The sequence below is a fragment of the Larus michahellis genome, chromosome 2 (genome assembly GCF_964199755.1).
Source record: "Larus michahellis chromosome 2, bLarMic1.1, whole genome shotgun sequence".
Taxonomy (NCBI): Eukaryota; Metazoa; Chordata; class Aves; order Charadriiformes; family Laridae; genus Larus; species Larus michahellis.
The window spans coordinates 123,693,169-123,714,520 of record NC_133897.1 but is presented as its reverse complement, the minus strand read 5'-3'; the positions used below and the strand labels follow the sequence as shown (position 1 = coordinate 123,714,520).

The window sequence follows — 21,352 nt, the reverse complement described above, 5'->3', positions numbered from 1 at the left end:
GTAGGTGCAGGCAATGCTTTATTCTCCGGAACAGAGATTTCTGCTTCAGGACACACAGCCATTTACACAGGTTGGTGCTTCCAGTCCACTTACATTTTGGAAGTGACTGAAGGTTTGAGATGTGAACTACCCACACAGGCACCATACAGAACCCGACCCGAACCTCAAAAAAGAGTGACTAAAAATGAATGTAAATTGAACTACCATCATTACATGATCTGTATGGTGGCAAAGGCCCATAGCTATGATAGTATAGGAGAGTTTGTAAAATTCCTGTATCTATTGACACACAAGTCTCTTTTGGTCCTTTCAGAGATCAATAAAACAAGTTTCTGCAAGAATATAAAAACAAATAAAACCTAGTTCCTTAATATTTGTGAGTCTTCTGTCAGACAGCAAATTTGATTGACACTGGTCATTAGATTTGACAGTCATCAGGGAAGACTGAGAGTAATATTGGTGGACATACAGCAAGATCACTGAATTTCTCATTTACTTTGGAGATCAAGCGAAAAAAGTATAAAAGAAACCTTACAGGAAAGCTCTGATTACAACCCCTTTCAAATTTCTCATCCCAAACTTGCAATGCCTCATCTTCATCCGAGAATGAAAGTCTCTGTAGGTCGCACATTGCAGTGTCAGAGGGTAGGATGCTACTGCAGTTTGATTCCAAGTGCTTCAGAACCTTGTGTAAAGCTTACCATTTCCCCACAGCGCATCCTTGAAGAAGACGAGTTGCGAGGCTACGCTGAGGGCTTCTGTGATTTCTGTACCGAGAACACACGGTGCAGCAACTGACACAGCAACAACTTTTGGAGTCATATGAACCACATTTTGCAATGTGGAGTCAGTCACAAACAACCAAATCTCTCTTTGATTTATAGGAACATTGTGTTTTGTCTGTGATTTAAAAAAAAAAAAAAGATACAAAATCAGAACGCAGTTGTTAATTTTTAATAGAAGGAAAGACTAAAACATCCTCATATTTAACTACCTAATAAAACTTAGAGAAATTATTATGTTTAGGACTCATACAGGATAATGAATCAAAGCTTTATTGGAATTTTTCATTATTCCTTATTGCAGATACAAACACTGCTACCTTAAATTAACTTTCTGGGGTTGACCCACTGGAATCTTGGCTTTACCTCTACAAACTATCATGCTTCATCATACATAACTCACTTGGACTGTCCTACCGACTTGAAAATATATTTTATTTTTTTAAAATATTACATGTTATATATATTATATATTGTATATTTATATCATATATTCTGATATATATATATAAAAGTTAATTGGCTGATTTTATGAACAAAGACTTATATAATTTTTGTCTTAAAAAAAAAGGCTAATGCTACTACTAATATTATTCCTGAGTGAGCAAACTTTCCAAGTACTGTTATCTGATTCCCAAGCGCACCAGTTCTTGTCTAATAGCTACTGTCCAGTCCTTGGCTAATAGCTACTGCAAGTCACAAAGCTGCAGTTTTTTCTTTCTGATGAACAAACATCTCTAAATATTTGAATGACGCACAGAAATAGGAAAGTAGAGAACTCATAAGTAAGAGACACAGGAGTCTGCAATGACAATGTAAGTTTTCTGCCTAAGACAGGTATAAAAATACTACGGTGTGACTAAATTAAGGTATATCACAACTACTGATGTCACAACCAAAATACCTACACTTCACCTCAGCCTTCATATCTGAAAATAAGTATCACAAACTCACTAGTATTTTTAAATTTTTTCACATTGTGATGATGAACAAGACAGACTAGGCAGACATTGCGTACACATCAGTGCTTATTCCACAGTCTCTAACAAAATCAGACAGGTTACAATTTAACGATCCATGCTTTTCTTCTCTGTTTTTTAACACAGCTTTTATAACATCTGTGTGCGTATGTGAATTTTCCCATGCTTTAGAAAAAATAGGTTTAAATAGAAAGGATATTTCACATTTAGTAGTCCAAGCAACTTGTAAAATTTTAAGATTCTAATATTTGAAAATATTTAACAAAGATTAAATTACTTTCTTAATTTAAAAAGTTTTTGCTACTATTTTTAATTAGTCTGCCAATTAAAAATTCATACTTAAAACATTTAAATGAGAATTAAATACTACAATGATTGGAGAGACACAGATCACATAACTACTTTATTCTTGAAGTTGCATGTCTCTAGTATAAGGTAAGGCAACAAGAACCCCAACTTTCTTTAGTTGAATTCAAACCTTGAAACTGTTAACCGCACTAAAATTAACTTTTTATTCATGCTAGCAGCTCTTAGGGCAAATACAGTAATTGTGGCAAAATTCGTAACTCAGGTATTAAGGGTATGCTTTCATACAATATATGCTGCCTATTGCATTGACGTCGTTTCTTTGCCTAGTAACTACATACATTTGAGTGCCTCCTCCGTGTAGATAGCACTAGGACAGCTTCAAAGAAAGAATTTTTACAGCTGTCCCAGGAGAATTACTAACACATTAAAAGCTGGCTTTCAGAAGAATCATCCAAAAAGTAAATAATAATAACAGCAGAAATCACAAGTTAGTATAAAATCATCATCTTGCTATGTGTGACAATTTGTTCTGAACAGAGAGGACACAACAGACAAATAGCAGCAGGATTGAGTTACAAGGAAGGACAGCTCCTTAACCACAGATGGAATATATTTCCTCATATTCCTTCTGTACCACAGTACAGATTCTGAGCAATAATAAAAGCATATTTCCATTCGTCCTTCACACAAATGAAGTATCTCAGAATACTGCAGCTACATAGAATAAATACTATTTTTTAAAGTGCATTTGAATTAGCTCACATAACAGACTATCTAATAATAATAAATCTGCAAAATAAACCAAATCATAGTCCCTTCCTCACTTATTACGACTTGATGGTTTTGCTTGTGAAAGGATACGTCCTCTTGGCAAAGGCAACTGCAGTAAACAAGCTGCTGTTCGCGACCTTCTCCTGGGAGGATTAGGCAAGCAATACACTAACAGCAGGTTACAAGGATTGGGCGAGCAACGCACTAACACCTTTACATTCCTAGAGCAGTTATCCAGAAGCATTATCTATCAGTTATCCAGAAGTTATGCAGAAGAATATCTTCTATTGCTTTTCCAACATTACTTTCAAAAAATTTATGAGCGCTCATGTCGTTAACTTACGAAAACTTAGTGCTTACAGTTCAGTAAGCAAAGGGCCATTAAAAAAACAGCTAACAAACCTCCTAGTAGCAAGAAGAAATCATAGACCTTTTTTCTGCTAGACAAGCTTCCATTCTTCAAAATCACATCTGTTCCTGCATGCTTCATCTTTTCTCTAATTTAGTGATGAAGTGCTTCTACACAAGAATACTGAGGACCCACAGCAGGTCAGATGTAGACATTCCTGAATATAAAAATGTTTTGCCTAGGATACCACTAGTCTGTAATTTTATTTTATTTTTTAATAGAACGGGTTTCTTGAAATAGGAGTTTGCACGTGTATGTGTCCATCTTTCTGTTAGCACCCTAAAGAGCCCATCAAGCTAGCCCTATCTTCACGTTTGCAAATGCTCTGTTAAATTCTCACTTAGCGTGGAGAAAACACAAGCCATACTCCTCATCTCAGGAGTTAAAAGTACTTCCTGACTAAAAATCAAATCATAACTCATTGGCTTTTTAAGCAAAAGGGCAAGACCTAAATTAAATTTATGTCTCACACTGGTGGGAAGCATGTCCAGCTCTTTCGCTGGCCGTTCTGGAATTTCTTTGTCTTTGGTTCATATGCTTTGATTCACACTTTGTTTCTTGTGGAGCTGGTGGACAATTGCAAATTATTCTCCACCAGAATTCAGTGCTGGCTGTACTGAGAATCCAGTCGCCAGGAAAAAATAAATAAATCAGCAACAAAAAATTCCTTTAACTACTGAGGGAGTTAGCAACATTTTGAAAGAAAATTGTAGCGCCATTCAGAAACAAATAAATAAAACATAATTATAAGCTTTCCAACACAGTATGGATGGCAGATGTATTTACCTAAGAGTTCCTCCTTTCTACTAACTGGGCCATAAAAGCCAAATTTGCCCCAGGGACTTCTATTGAAGTCAACAAAAATAGTCCACACGCTTGCATGCAAAGAGCAAAACTGTATTTTTATATAACCATCGTCTGTTCTGTTCTATCCCCAGACACTCAACTGCCTGGGAACTTTTCACTACGTATCTAAGGAGAGCACTTAGCTATAAACCGAGTCTCAACGAACTTCCTGCAAGCTCCCTTACCAGGGTGAAATATTACCTCTGGTTAGATAGCTGTTTATTCAGAAACAATTTGCTTTCTAGACTGGATGGTATTGAAACTGTAGACGCAGTTCATTTGACCCATTCACAAGCATTTTAGACCTGGTGATAGTTCTGCTCATACAACTCTTGAAGATAATGCTAGGAAGGTTTTGGTTTTTAACCCTAAACAAGATAAACGCTGGCTTCTTCACATAAATATACAGAAATCATTGCTAGGAGGAAAGATTACCTGCAGCCTTAGATATAGCACTCGCGCCCAAAAGCTACAACGTTCATTACAGCCATCGATCTGAAAATAGTACAGAAACAGGGAATGAGACAAACATGACACCAGAAATCCAGTGGTACAAAGTATTTGTTATCCGAGTTGTAAAGCATATTACCTGAAGAATTTCCTTTAGAGCATGAACAGCTGGTGGCTGGTACAAATTAGAAATCTGTTCTTCCTCATCCACTTCCACATGTATTTCACCAGACTGAGCAGTAAGAATATAACAGAAGCTTGGAGGAGGAAGATGAGTTGTCATCTATTGAAAAGTAAGGAAAAGAAATGTGAACTTAAAAAATGCACTTTAATATGGCCAGTTGGGTTTTATAATAATAGCCAAAACAAACCACACAATTTACATTTTAAGAGACATGGGAAAACAGGATTATATGGTTAATAACAACAACTCTCTGAAGTAGAGGTTGAGTTAATAAACTGGCATTCACAAGTTACGAGTGAAATCAGCTTGTGCTTATCATTCTTTCCATAATCTGACATCGATCCTCATCACAGAAACATCGCATGATTTGGCGCACTTGGCAAACACTGCGACTAGTTCAAGGTGCTTGTTGTTATTTTTGCATTTTTTTATTGTGTGGTAGGAGTACCCTGATTATTTATTTATTTTTTTTTTTAGCATCCATAACTTTTCTGAGATTTGAGGACTTTTGCATGTGGGTGGGTTTTTGTGATAGTAAACAGCTGACGAACTTTGAAAGATGCCAAATTAAATCCAGGACAGCACAAGGAGATAATGAAGAACAGGAATGCAACAGCTACAAGAACTGCTCTCTTTGTGCTATGCCAGATTTTTCTTTCCCCTTTAAAAAGTACCGTGACGTAACAACTTTATCAATCCCCACTTGAAGAAGTCCCAAACTAGAAAGGCTTCTCAGGAAAAAAAAGACAATGCTAGAAAATAATTTTTATTGCGGATATGGTAAAATATTCTTCTAGCGATGTTTGTTGTTAATAAAACATTTCATTTAATAAAAGAAATATGAATCTATTAAAGACAGCTGCCCACCCATTAAAAAAAAATCTGCATAAGGAGAAAAAAAGCGCAAAAGACATCGACTCAAATTCTGTTTGCTTCTGACAGCGCTACAGAAGGTATCTGACCATATATATGTCTCAAAAGAAATGAGTTCCACAGATCTCTTCCCAACAATGTATTATCAGTGTGCTGGCAATATTATTTATGTACCTATGTATAAAACTGCTTCCATAAAACTGTTCATAAAACTCTACTGTTTGTATCAAGAAAAATGCATATCTCAACTGAAAAAACTCTACTCAGCCAAAAACCTGCAGCAGTAGAATGGTAGTCTTGATCCTCTGTGGAATGAATTAGTATTTCAAACCCAGGACAGAAGTGTAAATTGCATAATTATGGAAAGTTTCCTCCATTTTTAGATTGCTAATAAAATAGAGAAAATGAAGAGCAAATGAGAGTCATAACAATGCTAAACAACATTTAAGAGCTTTGGTCCATCTGTGGATATTCCCATTTTGCTGTCCACAGTATTTCAATGCACAAAACAATCCATTCCTCTGAGACTTCCAAAATGTTTAGATGAAAGGGAGAATCAAGGAGAGAACAGCCATTTCACTCAGTTTCTGTCTTGGTTTTATATACAGCCAACCTCTGAACTTTTTAGTCTTCAACACAAACCCCTACACAACGCAAAGAACACTCTACATTGCAGAGAAAAGATTCTCGGACTTTAGAAATAACTAGTAATATCTACTTTAATGTCCCCTACTTTTGAAACTTGTTTATTTTCTTCTTTTCTAGAATTTGCATCCTGATTGACTCCCCTAGGCTCTAACACAAATTTTTAATACCACAAACTTCTTCCCCAAAGAACAGCTATACAAGAACAGCAGGACAGCACAACCACTTGGTTACCCAAAAGCTTCTCAAATGACCTTGTATTACTAAATGACACGTGATATGACAGAACTCTTTTTCAATTACAAAAGCTAATTAAAGGAAAATTAAAGATGCAATTTTCGATTTGCAAATGTATAGTAACACACTTTAAATCCACTTTAATAACTCCCCACCCCTTAAAATCACAGAAACATTCATTACTTTTCAGGACATTATTTTTGTGTTCATCCTTTGCCTATCTTCATGAGAGACAAATATCAGTCAAAATCACCCTAACTAGTAAGAGCCCCAATTCCAGCAGTCAGTCTGTCCTCACAAAAGTTAATGTTCAGAAAAGTGCTTTTGAATCTAAGGCTGAAAAGTGCTTCAAAGAATGAGTTAATGTCCTTGTATATAGGTTTCTAAGCTGGCTTATGCTATCTAATATCTCTTTCCACATGCAAGGAGACAAATAATCTGTCTGGACATCCTACCATTCTAGCTCTAGAGGATTAAAAAGGGGCTAATTGCATCATTTTGGAAAGATGCTGCTGATCCAGAGGGTTTCAGGTTAGCCTAGGAGGTTGCCAGAACTAGTAAGACAAAACTCAGTAGCTAAAGAGAGGGAGAGAATCTGATTCTTAAAGTAAATATGATTACACTACCAACAAAAATAGTAGTTGTGAGTGAAAAAATACATTTCCGTAATCACAAGACTTACCATTTCAGAGTCTTGACTTTGTCCAGGAACTTTTACAGGCACTACTGGAGGCCACAGGCTGTCTATCAGACTAAAAAGTCCTAATGCCCTTCAAAAAGACCAATAAAATCAGGTTTAAAATGTTCCCCAGTGTTACACGTTATATTTAAAAGATTCATTGAGAAATATAATTTAAACCATTGCATGATTATGAAAACAATTTCAAATCATATTTGTTTTCTGGAAGCTGGTTGTGATTTTGTCTAATTAAACCTCCATCATTTCTGCTGCAGGGTGGAGAGGGAGGGAAGGGATGCATCACATTCAGTGACAAGCAAGTCATATTTAATCCTTTTCCACGAACAGCTTGCTACATGATAAAATTCAGGGGAACTGGGGTAAATGCTAGCTTGGGAAGGACACAGATACCAGTACTTTTTTTTTTTTACATAAATGCTTTCAACTGTTTCAACTGATAGATTTAAAAAAAAAAGAAAAAGTTTTGCTTCTAACATTTTCATTTCTTGCTTTTCTCTAACAGCTGATTGTGACTGTTTTCAGGAAAGTCAGCAATTATCAGATATGGAGAAACAGGCAAGATTTTGTTATCTTAAGTACATGTGCAGAGGACCGTCTCCTTCCGACACAGTGTCTCATTTAGTTACCGGGTTTATTTATTTATTTTGCAGGTTTCCCACTTCTAATTTAGAAACAAACATAAAATTAACAGCCCATCATATTAAGGTAAAATGCTGCCAACTCTTTAGCTTTAGCATGCAAAGCTGTACAGGGGCTGCTTTGTGGGTTGATAGGACAGGCAGGAACACCTGAGGGAGAGGCCGCGAAAACAGCTGAGGCAGGGGAAAGAGCTACAGATAACCAACTTGAAGCAGCATGCATTTTTGAGTTACAGCTCTCAGTTATCTTGTCCTAGTACTCTGCTCTGTGTAGTGGAAGCGCAGAGATCTGGATTTTAACCCCGCACTGCCTCCAAGAATGGGTTGTTTGTTCCTCCAATTAAGAAAGCCACTATTTCTGAAACAGCTCTAAAAAATGAAGTCCAAAAGTTGCTAAAAGTAATACTAGCTTCTCAACTCAACTGTTTAGAAGAAGGAAAAGGCACAGAGGACTGAAGCATGCTGCAATATGCTGCTTCTCTTCAAGGGGTCACGGAAACTCTCCTTTAAAGTTCTGCTTTAAGCTCACTTCTGCTAAAGCTTATTTATTTCTGTATTTCCCTAGTCCTTCTCCGGATCCCTAAGCGGTGTCTACAGGCGGCGAATTTCTTCCCATGTTTTTTCATAAAGCGCCAGGTATCACCTATGATTCAGTGTTAATAGTGATGTCTTTGGACCAGCGTTGTAAGAAGTTTTATGGATGTAAATCTCAGTGTGGATCTTGTGGAATAAAGCTTGTGGTTCACAATTCACGTAACAAGCTGGTAGATTAAAAAGATGATGTTGCTATCTGTAGTCATGTTCTCCACACTAATGAACAGACCAGAAACACAGATGTGCTGCTCTTTGACAAAAACGAACTTCCTGACTTACAAGGCATCATCATCGAGTCTGTAAAAGGAGAAGGCTGACCTCAGAGGCTGGGGTTTTTTTTTGTTTGCTTTTTGTTTTTAGCAGTGAGAACATTACGACATACAACACCACACTTCTTGGGTATTAAAAAGACTTTACAGCAAATTGACCACTTCTTGAATCTTGGATCAGGGTGGCATTTCCTGTCCTGTATCATACAGAACGATGTCCTCTCTACAGTCACAGGAGAGCCAGTGTCCAGAGGAACAAACTGGTGTTACTAACTGGGACATGAAAAAGGAGAGTTACAAAAAGCGAGCACAGCCTTTGGTACAACTCAGGCAGTTACACAAGTGGCCTTCCTCACTCGACGTGCAGCACGAGGGCAAGGGCAGAGCAGGGGTATGAACATACCACAGATTCTCTGCATGTGTGCGTGTGCGCATACAGAGAGCTCTTATTTATCCATTTATAGCAAATAAGATGTGTTGTTGCAGTGCAGGTGTAATCACATCTCCACACAGACTGTACATTGATCCCTCATCTGTATTTTTAAGTTTGCACAAAGGACATGAAGTTGTCCCTTCTTTAGCTCTTTTCCAGATTGCTACCCATATCAGAATATCTAAGACATACGGTACATTTTCTGCAATTACTTGTGGTCTTTTGAAGAAGGTCATCTACTGCTTGAACTAGGAGCACTTAATTATTAGTAAATGACAGTAAATGTTTACAAACAGACAGAGAAGCAGCACTGTGTAAAGAGTGTCTCCTGAATATCTTGGCCCCATCCTTTTCTTTGACACCAGTCAGTGTGACATTTGTGACATTTGCCACCTGAAGGATTTGCATGCCAGGATCCTTCTCTACCAAAGGGGATGTTCTCTCCTGAAGCTGTCACTGTATCCATCAGTGTCCATGGTGAGGAGCTCCCCTCTTGCCCTACCCATTTGTATGCCATTTATATGTTACGTCTTTACATTTACGGACTTCAACTTAGCAGAACAGGGAATGAAGGGGGCAACAACAGTGGAGAAATGGCAAGACATTGTGTCCTACTCTGGAGAAAATCACAATCCTCACAGAAAGAATAAAATTCATTCTCTTTATTGGCCGAGAAACACTCAAATCCCACTTCAATCTGACTTGAACAATGGGTGTATTTTATCCAATATGTGTATCCTTCTTCAGCTATAGAGTTAGGACGAGAGATGAACAGCTGGCTCTGTGCTACAGTGAAGAGACATGGTTATACCCCATGTGCACAAAGAGCCTTTCTGGCTACAGAAGACAAAATAAAAACTTCAAAATTTTGCTCAGTGAGTGTAATTACTAGTCACTATTTAAAAAAAAAAGTTATCACAAAAGGACAGACTTCTAAAAAAGGAAAAGTACAATATGAAATGAGAAGAAACACGTAAAGAACATGTAAGCTATTTTGAACAACATTTTTTTATTTCAGAGACAAGGACTTTATTGTAATATTTTAAAACTTTTCTTCAAAAAAAGAAAAAAGACTGAATCCCTACCAGGAGGGCAGAAATCATCTACCAGATTCTAAATGATAGATACAACCCCCTACTTCCCATGCTAAACTGAAATCTATGTTTGGTAATAAATACTAAATAAGCAGATGTCCACTGTTTATCACTGTCATAGCAAGGCCACCAGTAACTCCAACGGAGTATTACAGTATAGACTTCCATAGAAGTATGGACTTAGAACAGGCAGTCCTCTACATACAGGTACTCTCCTCTTCTGTAAGCCCACACCTTCAAGCTTCGCTTATATATAATGGTACTTTTATATACGTGTGTCTGTGTGTGTATACACACACAGAGACACAGGTATGTATACACAATATGCAAAATAATTCTTTTTAGTATCCTTAATAATTTTTGTTATCCAACGTGCTCAAAAGGCATCCCTCTCAACATAAATTTTGCTTGCTGAACTTTGGTATGTCTTTTCTGTGTATCCATAAACGCAAACTGCCTGCTGCGTACCCAGACAGCAGTCAGAGAATTTTAAAGATTTCATACTCTTAAACAGGCTAAATACATGGCTGAGAAAGTGCAAAATACACATGCAACACGTGCAGAAATTAATCCCGACCTATTTAACAAATTGTCTTAAACTACTCCAGAGAAAAATAACTGGAAGATAGCAAGTGATACTAATAAAATAGCATTTACTTCTCCCTCCCCACCATTCTTGCCATAGATGGTGACTGTGCTGCCCTGTACAGAAGAAGCTGCTTTCATTTGCTCACCTAACCACCTTCCTTCTCAGTTTTACAACTCAGCAGGAAACAGAAATCACCTTCTGCTTCTAACCTTCCTGGCTTGTTTAGCCCTTCACTGCAAAACCAAATGGCATACATTCACGTGTGCACACACGCATACACGTTTGCCGTATGATTTTTGATAAAGACATACAAACTAAAGAGAAAAGCCTTTGTAATTGTATTTAGACCCAGTAAAGTGATAAACCAGTATCTACAGTCTCAGTACAGCTAATCTGATCCTATAGAAATTTCATTCATTTCACACTACAAGCCATACTACAAAAATCAAACAACTTGAAATTTTGATTTTTCAAAACTGAATTTCACTGACTGATCTGACAACTTATTTCATAACTTAATAAGAAGATTTTGTTTATTTCTCTCAGAAGCATGAAGTTTCATCTTGTTCTGGTCCAAGAACTTTGTGTGTGACATGCTTGGTTCAACTTTGAACATTACAGCTTACAGTTTGGGGGATCTTTCAATTGTAATAATCATACCACAGCTGCAGGAGAAAACTACTATAGGGAGAACATATCAGCGATATCAAAGAAAGTAGAAGGAAAACAACGCCCATAACTAAGAGAAGAAGAAAGACTACCTAAGGTTTATGGCAGGGGACAGGAAGAAAGATGCTAAGATTCTCCTCCAATGTCTTCCACAGCTCTGCTCTGGGGACTTAAGACTTGGCACTTCTCTCTTTCCTCCTCTCCTACTCTCCCAATTTTAGTCTAAAATGAAAGAGTTTTCTTTTGGCAGTACCAGTATCAGTTATTAAGAACCCAAAAATAAAGCAATTTCTGGCCCTCTGTGAAACATCTCCTTGCTCAAAACTAAAAAGAAATTCAGTAATAATCACCTAGGCTGCATAAGCTTCAACTGTCAATGAACAAGCAACCCAACTATAAAGCTGATACTGTAGGCTAGCTCTCCCTTTAATTGACCTATTAAGACGTTGCGGAGCACAAGCAGATCTGAGCACTAAAAGCAACAAAATCATAAAGTAAAAATCTGAGCCTACTTAACCAGCATCTCAGTCAAAATACAAAGTACAAAATACAAGGGCTGCTGGCTTTTTTTCCCCTAAGTTTTCTTTAGATAGATGAAATTATTTTGTTGAATAATTTATTTAAATATGTTAATAACTCAAATTTCTACAGCACATTAGAAATTACACATACTACATTAAACCACCAAACTTATAATATAAAAGTACTTTTGATTCAATATGGATATGCCTATGTTATTCGCCAATAGTGGTTACCAAATTCATGAGAGAAGCACTGACGATACAAGCAGTAGTGCATACTTGTTAAAGAGAAGAAAACTCAGGAAAAAAAGTTAATTTCTGATACATAAGCAGTCATCCAAAAAAAAAAAAAAAGTAATGCAAATATTCTAAACTTTAATGCGATTACTTAAATTATGTTTAAAATGGAACTTGACTTTTAACCACAGCAATTACCAAAGTGTTTCAGGACCTCAAAACGTGAGAGACGTGGGTGGCTCTTTTAGATGGCAGTCTTTCTGGAGGAGGGAAAACCAAAGGAAGGAAGTTATGACTTCCTTGCTCTGTGGAGGGTTCTTACTATTACATTTCCTGTCAACGTCTAGCACTTGAAACACTTTCTCCTACAGCAGTTAGCGGTGGTCCTCTCTTCTGAATGTAAAGCAAAAAGAGAATTGTACAGTGAAGAGTAGAGGAAAAAGCAGAGAGACAGAAGCCAGAAAAGCATGAGACTTAATTAAAAGAAAAAAAAAAAGAAGAAAACTCTCAGGTGCAATAGTGACCAACATATAGACTGGGACAAACACAGGGAGATTTCATGTTTCAGTGCCTAACATCTGAAAGTTTAAAATTACAAACAGAAGCCAACTTTATTTGAAAACGCAGTAATTTCTCAGAGAAACATAGCACTGGTTGAACTCAATATTCAGAGTCTACTTACTTTAGAGGAAAATGCAACAAATAGTACAGCAAACTATTACAAAACAGTCTGCCATGAATTAAAGGTTGGGTCATGTGCCAAAGCCAAATTGATGTATCCTTCAAAGTATTTTACCCTATCCAACGTAAGTATGGATTTTAGCACTACCCTTGCAACAGTTGCATCTTCTTTTGAAACTTGTTAAGCATTTTCCATTTAGGCACAAAATTGGTACTGACACACTGTGTTAATTATGTATTACCTTAAAGCATTTCCTCCCCCCCTCCTTCAATTTTAAACTGCTGTCATCTTTCTGTTCTGCTGAATAGAAACTCTTCCTATTTCTACCTTACGAGAAAGCATAAAGAGAAGAAGGAGGACGGTCTGCTATACTCAGCACTAAAACAACTTAGTGCTTGGCAAATCAGGTGAAAAGACAAAAATTGTCAAAATTCAAATTATTATTCTGTGTGGAACTCCAGTCAAGGCTAAAAACATAAATGAATATTTCTGTTGATATAAAGACAGATATCTAACTACAAAGTTTATCCCAGCTCATTGAAATTAATTTCTGGTAGGAAGCAGCAGACTATGACAATTTATAGGTTATTTATTCCTGAGGCACTTTAGTGAGTGCTCAGTCCCTGCATCTAATTGCATCCATTTAGTTACTGGTTATACCGGACATACCCGAAACATGCCTGGGATCTATTAAAATAGGGGGGTTACGTTAGTTGTACTGCATACAGATTCTTAACCAAAATTCCTGCCTCTAGCAGTACACCACTGAAATCTCACTTCCTCTTTCTCAGGGGGCTGAATTTCTAAGACTGACAGATGAAGTAGTGGGAGGACAAAAGAAAGAACATAAACCTCTAAGGGGCCAACACCACCAGCGGTAGATCAATGAAGATTTTTCAGTCTTCTCTCTTTAAGCCACCATATCTTTCTTTTCTGCTGATACTAAGTGTGCAGTTCAGGGAACAGTTGTAGGAAAGGGTAGGAGACAAGTATGAATGAGAGGGTGAAGAGAAATGGTGTCAAGAAACAGATACTGAACCACATCCGTGCTGTTAATTCAGCTGCTACAATACTGGTTCCTACCTTAATCAACAGCCCCATGAAAGACTAGAAGAACTGCTGGAAATAAGACACTGAACCAGCCACGGCAACTTTGCCATGACTCAGCCATGCCCATCTGTCTTACAGAATTGCCAGAAAGTGGACTGCAAAGGGAAACACCGCTTCCTCTGCTGGACTGCAAAGGGAAGGATTTTTTGCAGGGATGGTATGTTTTATGTGAGGGGTAGGACTTGTTCTGAAAACCACCTAAATCAATGAAACGCCTTCAAATGACCTAGTACTAGACCCTAGTACTTGTTAAAGCATACAGGTATTCAAAGACAATATTCAACATTAGCAGTGTTTCTCTCAGTGTAAGATTACTATAATTCTGATTTTTCACAGGGTTGATCTTGGTCAAGACAGGACATGGTTGTGTAAGTTCTTAGCCCATGTTTCTTCTGGAACACAAGTGTCTTCTTATCGGGAGAAGAAATGCATTTAGTTTCTTTAGCACGTGTTACAGTACAGGTCCGTTCCAAAGATCAAGTCAGCTTTACAGCCTGTTTTTTGCCTGGATGTAAAACACACTTTATTATAGGTTTTTAGCCCTTGAAATGCAACTTCAGCTTACAACAGTGACCCTAAAATTGCATTTAATGGAATTATGTTAAATAGTACTTTAAATGAAATACTTGATGATAAGGATGGATGATGGTCAGGAAAATTTTTTGAACAATAACAGTGGCCTATTGAAGCAAAAAACTTGAGAACCTCTTGTATCTGTTAAAGGAAAATCTCCTCTTTCTCACCGAGGGGCTGAGGAAGCACTCTGTCTCTGTAAGAGAGATTTCAATTCATGTGACTGTGGGACAACATGCCCATGTGGGATCTTATTAGCCATTCCTGGCTTTCTCCAGATCATGTCCTTCAAAGGCACACAGAAAAAAAAAGTCATGACTTTTCCTTCGTATTTCCTACATTTTATTCCCTTTTATCCATTTTAAAAGTCACTGTTAGACTCCAGGAAACAAACAGTTTAAAAGCCATCTCCTTCCAAAAAGTAATTGGCGTTCTCAAAAAAAAAAAAAGGCAGCAGTCTTTCTCGCAGGGCAGACCACATAGTTCTTATTCACTCATGTGCTGCACGCCAAGGTTGGGCACTCACAGGCATATCCCATCATGTGCTCGGATATACCACTGGCTCTGGAAACCCATTTATCCAGTGGCAATGAGTTCTACAGCCTAATTATGCTCTGTGTGAATAAGTACTCCCTTATATTCATTTCAGCTATGGCTTTACTGTGGTTTCCATCACACCTGGAATGACAAAAAGTGTGTCCCAACACTTAAAAGTAATAACAAGTTATAAAGCAGAACTTAGGCTAAAACAATTAAGAAAAAATAAATCCCTGAACAATACCCCCACCCACCCATCTTGTACAATGAAATCACGTTTTAACCACTGCACTGTCCCCGAAGCTACACTAGCCTTTTTCTTTTAATGTTTCCTAGCAGGGTTACCACCAGCACAGCTCCAGCTGAGCCACCAGCATTTTCAGCAGTGTGTCTTCTAATCGTCCTCAGAATAGCCAGAAGTAAGTTACTGCTGCTTTGAAACACAATTTACATTAGAAAAAGTCTGTCTCTTATTAGCTAGGCAGAGTACTGGAAACACCAGCAGCCAGTTGTAAAACTTCATTTGTATCCAGAATTCCAACACCATTATTTAATTTGTTTGGAAAAAAATGTAACTTGAAAAAAAAGCCAACAAAATAATTAAATAAGAAGACGTGTTTGTTATTAAAGATCCATAAAAATGCAAGTAGGCTTGAAATCCAAAGGATCTGAAAATTAACACTGCAAGTACATTAAAAAAAAGGCATACTGAATAGTGCTGGCTGGGAAACAACAATTCCATTTTGCTAAACATTTCAAGGCTTTGAAATTTGCTTTTGTTCCAATATGAAACAAAAACGAGACTTTCTGAAAGTTTTCATGAAATGAGAATGAGAAAGAGAGTATTCGCTCCCTCTGGACCTGAAAAAAACTTCCCAACAAAATTGTCTCCAAAATAGATAATGTTTCCATGAAACATTCTGGTTTTGATGAAACAGCATTTTTCAACAGGAAAAAAAAGTGTCAGCAGAAATATCATAGCCATTCTAATACCAAAGGCTTATCTAGATCGGATGTTTGTATGAATAAACTATGCTGAGAATTGAATCAATCTAATTATAAATGTAATTAGGTCCCCATCTGAACACCATATCACTTTCCTTAGAAAGTTACTCTGTAGGATAACTGATCTATTTAAAGGGTTTTTTTCTTGATTAAAGATATTTTATTTATTCAAGGAATGTAAAAGGAATCACAGAATAAGCAAAATCTGGGAGGTGCCACACATCAATTTGTTACTTATCTGGGGGGATTTTTCTATAAACCTGTGGACATTCTTATCCGAAAGTGAGAATGGCTTTACAATTTGTGAGATTTTTTTTTAAAGAAACTTAAACTGTGTTTCCAAAAACCATACAAACTTAAATTAATTAAGCTGTCATATACTAAGGGAAAGTCTATGCTCGAATCTTCAACCTAGACTGGGCAGCACTGCAGATAAACATACTGTAATAAACAGTTCTGCAATGGAAGGGAGGTGAACTAATGTTTTTAAGTCTTTGAATCTACTGAAGAGGAAGAAAACACTCATATTTTATGAAATATTGCATACAGTAATTCTTCTTTATCCCTTGCTCTGTTAAGTGTGTATTTATGTTTTGGCTTATTTATGCTCATTTTGGAGTATGGTTGGCTCAAGTACTATTGGATGCCCCAAAAATGGCAATCAGGTCATTTAATCGAACAAAGCCCAACTCAGTTGATCCAAAGAATATTGATCACAGAAATAAATAAAAAGACAGATCATCTCTGCCTGCCACAGCATGCACTACATTCTTCCATGAATTCTCACCTTCCTCTTGTGGTTCTTTGCAAAATTTTCATTCCAGCTAGGCAGCAGAATTTCCCTTCCCATCTGCTGCAACACCGCTCGATGTCATCTGCAGAACTCGGGGACTGCAACTGCACTTCACTGAACATACCATAGGCATCCTGGACAAGGAGGCATAACCTGCAAAACATTCCTCTGTTACTCATTGGCTCCTGTTCATAACAAACTAGTTAGCAAATTTCTGAAAATCACATTACAAGCTTCAAAAAAGAGCTTATCCTCTACAATATCTGGAGAATTCCTACCAAATGATGAATACCCGTATCAATAAAGAAACCTGCTATCGTTAAAGGTTTTCTTATGTATATTTGCAAGAGCTATCACGGCCATGAAATAGAGAAGCGTGACTGAAAAAGCGCATCAAGGGCTTGCAGTGGGGATTAGATGAACTAACGTCTACGCGCTGTGTGGTTTGTGTACCTATAAAGAAAGAAGGCTGAGTTTTTGCCTAACTTGAGGTGCATTCTGCAATGCAGACAGAGCAATGATGCAAACGTATATGTGTGTGTGTGTATAAATATAACAATTTTGCTTCGAAGTAAACAAAGCAACATATTTCACAAGTGAAAATTACCAACATTGAAACTGGCAAAGTGGCAAAGCAAGCATTACTTTTTCTATAACTTTAAAAAAAAATCCTGAGGAGGCAAAGAAGAGCGAAATGTCAATTTTTCTTAAAAAAACCCAAACAAACAAAAATCCTGCATGAAACTACAGATTAGTACTTTCAACACTGCGTATGAAGAAGCCCAGAGGAACTATTTTAAGGAGGTAGTTAAAGAACCTGCTAAATAAACAATTCGATTAAAGTAATCTATGGAAGTAGGGGCTGTAGGGCTGGGAAGTATTGCTTAACCAACTTGCTGGCATTTTGAGAAGATATTACTGTCATAGCAGATAAGGCAAAATCAGTGGATGACATACATTTAGATAGTCAAAAACGCATTTCACAAGATTCTGCACCTGAGATGAGCAGCCGCGATAGCATGAGTCATGCAGTGCTGGAGGAAGAAGGCTGCTGTCTACAAGATTGGCGTAATTGCCCCAGAAAGAGACAGTTAAGCATGGAAACTTTTCAAGGGAGACAATAATTGCCTTTGAGGGTAGCACACACATCTGTATTTCTAAATAAAACTCAGGAGTGCACTAGGCAGCAGAATTCAGTTGCTTTCAAAGGTACATGCCAAAACTACCTTCTCCGGAGCAGTACCATTGTTAAGATCAAGCCAACTCCAACTGCTTTTGAAGCACACCATATAACATAGTATATGCATCCTGAAAGCATTCAACAGTAGTCATTATATCTTTATAAAACACATTTTAAATGAAATTAGCTCCTACGTTTCTCTGGAAGAAATCCATGTATTTCTTTGCAGGGAAGTTTAGGTGCATGGAAGATCATGAATCACAGTTTTCTTATTTATTATGAACCATCTAACTTTGGCTTACACCCTTGAGAGGGCTGTATTCAGCATAGGATACAACTCCAAAGCCTTTCAGACATCAGCAGCGGTGCAAGCCCCAGCTGAGAGCCCTCATTTTTCAGATTCTGGTGCTGGTTTTGCGAAGCAGAGAGTGGTAGGACTGAACACAAATTAAGGCTCCCATATTTCCCCGTTATCTCTGTCTACAAAAGTCCCACACAAACAGTCTTCACCAGGCAAAGAAAACTTAGGTTCAATTCCTCCACAGCCTCCCAGAGTTAAGAAGTCCTTTGGAGCTATGAAACACTGTTTCTACTCTGAGCAACGACAAATATGAGGAAACCAAACATGGCTGTGATGTGTAGGCTGGAAGGATATGTACCCTCACCTCTGGGATGACTGTTGTTCCCAGCCTAGAAAGCGGGCAACTGTTAACAATATAAACCTGTGTCTTCAACAGCTCTATCACTCTTTTCATTTTCTGTGTAAAATAATCCGCGAGATCCCGTCTGGATTCGTACCACAAGATCATCTCCAACTCAACAGAACAAAGACTGCTGTGCTATGAACACGACAGCCCAGAAGCAGAAAAACTAGAAAAACTATGGTTGCCTGCCACTTTCCACGTTAGGACCTTGCAGTCAGTTAAAAACTCTCCCAAGTAAGTTTTAACTGATTGGACTGAAACTCCTCATGCAATTGTTTTGTTTGGAAAAACAGAGCTAATATTCTCTGGACATTTCTGAAAATCAGATTGAGGGGAACAGGAAAAACAAAGCAAACAGTTTTGCCTATGTTAACAAAACATTCAGTGACTGTTAATTGTGAAAAATTAGGCTTTTGTATCTTGGAGCAAGCAAGGGCCAACTGAGTTAGCGTCTCAGATCTGATCAGTTCAGCAGTCTCTTAACTGATCACTGGAATTTCTCATATCTTTAGTGAGACATAACTGAACGCAAGTAAGTCTCAGACTGGCTGGCACCAGGCTCATATTAAGTCCTCTGGGACATATTAATTGCCCAAATAAAATTAGCTTGGTTGGTGCCGAAGACATCAGTCACTAAAAGTACATTTTCCCAGTCCTTTTAAGCCTGGGAGTCTCAACTCCCTGCATCCCTGGCTGCATATTTCCATCCCTTTGTGGTGGCAGCATACATGGCTAAGATAGGAAACTGAACCGACCAAAAAAATACTGTAGCCAAATAATCATCCTCATCCTCATCATCAGATCAGCCTCTTGAAAATTAACTCTGTAGAAGTAAACTCCAATTTGCATGGAGTCCTATTGTAGACAAGGATGCATTTTCCAGGCAGGATTAAGAGGCTGAAGCTCCCACTCCAGCTGTCTAGTGTATGCACCACAACGTCCCAGGTCATATGATGGGAGAATGGTCATCATATGACCAAGCTTCATATACAGAAGTAAAGAAGAACTGTGTAACTTGAGGCTTATATCACTAATGTTCCCATTCACCCTAGTAATGTCTTGAAGATTATTGGCATCATGAAGAAACACAGAGCAGCAGAACCTCTTGCATCAGAGCCCAAGTACTTTTGCTCTATTAGGACTGTACACATGAGCAGACATCTGCTATGCTACACTTGTTCTAAGAGTATCCAAAAGGTAGTCATGATTTCTCTGCAATATGCATTTAAAATGAAATTCACTCACTTGGAAGACAGAGTTACACTAATAACCTTCAGATGCCCAACTTCAGACTAAAAGATGAGGAACATCCCAAACTAATGCTTGTGAAGGGAACTTCACAAACACGTTCCCTCCTTCAGCACACTTTTAAAACAGCATGAATGAAATGATGACAAAAACTTGAAATATTCTCAGTATCATTTGATCTATCTCACACTACTTAACTAGGTAATGCTATAGGTATTAATGAGTGACAACTGATTTTCCTACTTAATGACTACAATGAAATCAGCTGAATCAATCCAATAACGGACTCAGTAGTGCATTTGGGGAGCTATTGTCATGTTCTCTGAAACCTCTAATGGATTTTAACATGCTGTTAGCATCACTAATGGTCGTTCATCTGCTTTCAGAGGATGTTGATTCATGGCCTTAACTTCCTCACCAGCATTGGTTTTTCCCTTGATTTCACTTTATTCCCAGAAAAGCGCATTTGTATTATTTTCCCAGGTTACAGTGTTGCTTTCATATTGCAGCAAATGTTCTTGCAAATTAAGTTTCCGCAGCAAGTCTAACTGTGATTAAAGCAAAAGTTTGTCAGTTTGTTCCACGATTTTTCCCCCCTTTGAAGCTCATTACTAGGATGAAACCATACATCTAAATTATGAGACAAGCTGCAAATCCAAAATGAGTATTTGCCCCCAGGAACTCAGCATTTATGGTTTGTGCACATCTACCACAAATACTTTTTTTTTCCATTAAATGTGGTGTTTGTACTGAATCGGTTATTCAGCTAAAATATACCTTTACCAATGCCTTGTCAGTATTTATAGCAATGAACTGTTAAAAAAAAAAAGAAGGGCAACATCTCCATTTTTATCAGCAGCGCTCATATAGGGAGGAAATAAGGGACGTTTTTATTTTTGGAACAATAGGATTCAACCCTGCGCAAGAGCTGAATTTAAAATACAGTTTTGGAAATTGAAATTTCTCATGCAGAGGAGCACAGAACTCACTCCAGGAGCAAGGGGTGGCAGGAAAGCCAGTAGAGGAGTGAGTGTGGGAGATGCAGACTAAGGAAAAGGTGAAGTATGACTCACTGGTAATAACAAAGGGGGCGAAGATAGGGAATGATAAGAAGTGAAGCAGAGATTAGTCTTTTTTTTTTGTCTTTTTTTTTTTTTTTGGTAAAGTAATGACCCAGTGAGTCTCATGCACAAGCTTGGGAAGATTTTGTTAATTTGCTAATAGCCAAGAGCAAGGATGGGGGCTGGGGAAAGATGAGACTGATTACTCTGCATTATTTCTATGACTGTG

General features: G+C 37.7%; 1 protein-coding gene across 1 annotated transcript in view; it reads right to left on the bottom strand.

Annotated features, from left to right (window-relative positions):
- Window positions 1–21,352, bottom strand: part of SPIDR (scaffold protein involved in DNA repair) — a 205,212-nt gene that overhangs the window by 10,699 nt on the left and 173,161 nt on the right. The window contains exons 11-15 of the mRNA XM_074576988.1: window positions 16,925–17,083; window positions 7,169–7,256; window positions 4,687–4,830; window positions 4,533–4,592; window positions 702–900 (exon numbers count right to left, since the gene is read on the bottom strand). Of these exons, the coding sequence (XP_074433089.1) occupies window positions 702–900; window positions 4,533–4,592; window positions 4,687–4,830; window positions 7,169–7,256; window positions 16,925–17,083 (650 nt within the window). The remainder of the gene's footprint in view (window positions 1–701; window positions 901–4,532; window positions 4,593–4,686; window positions 4,831–7,168; window positions 7,257–16,924; window positions 17,084–21,352) is intronic.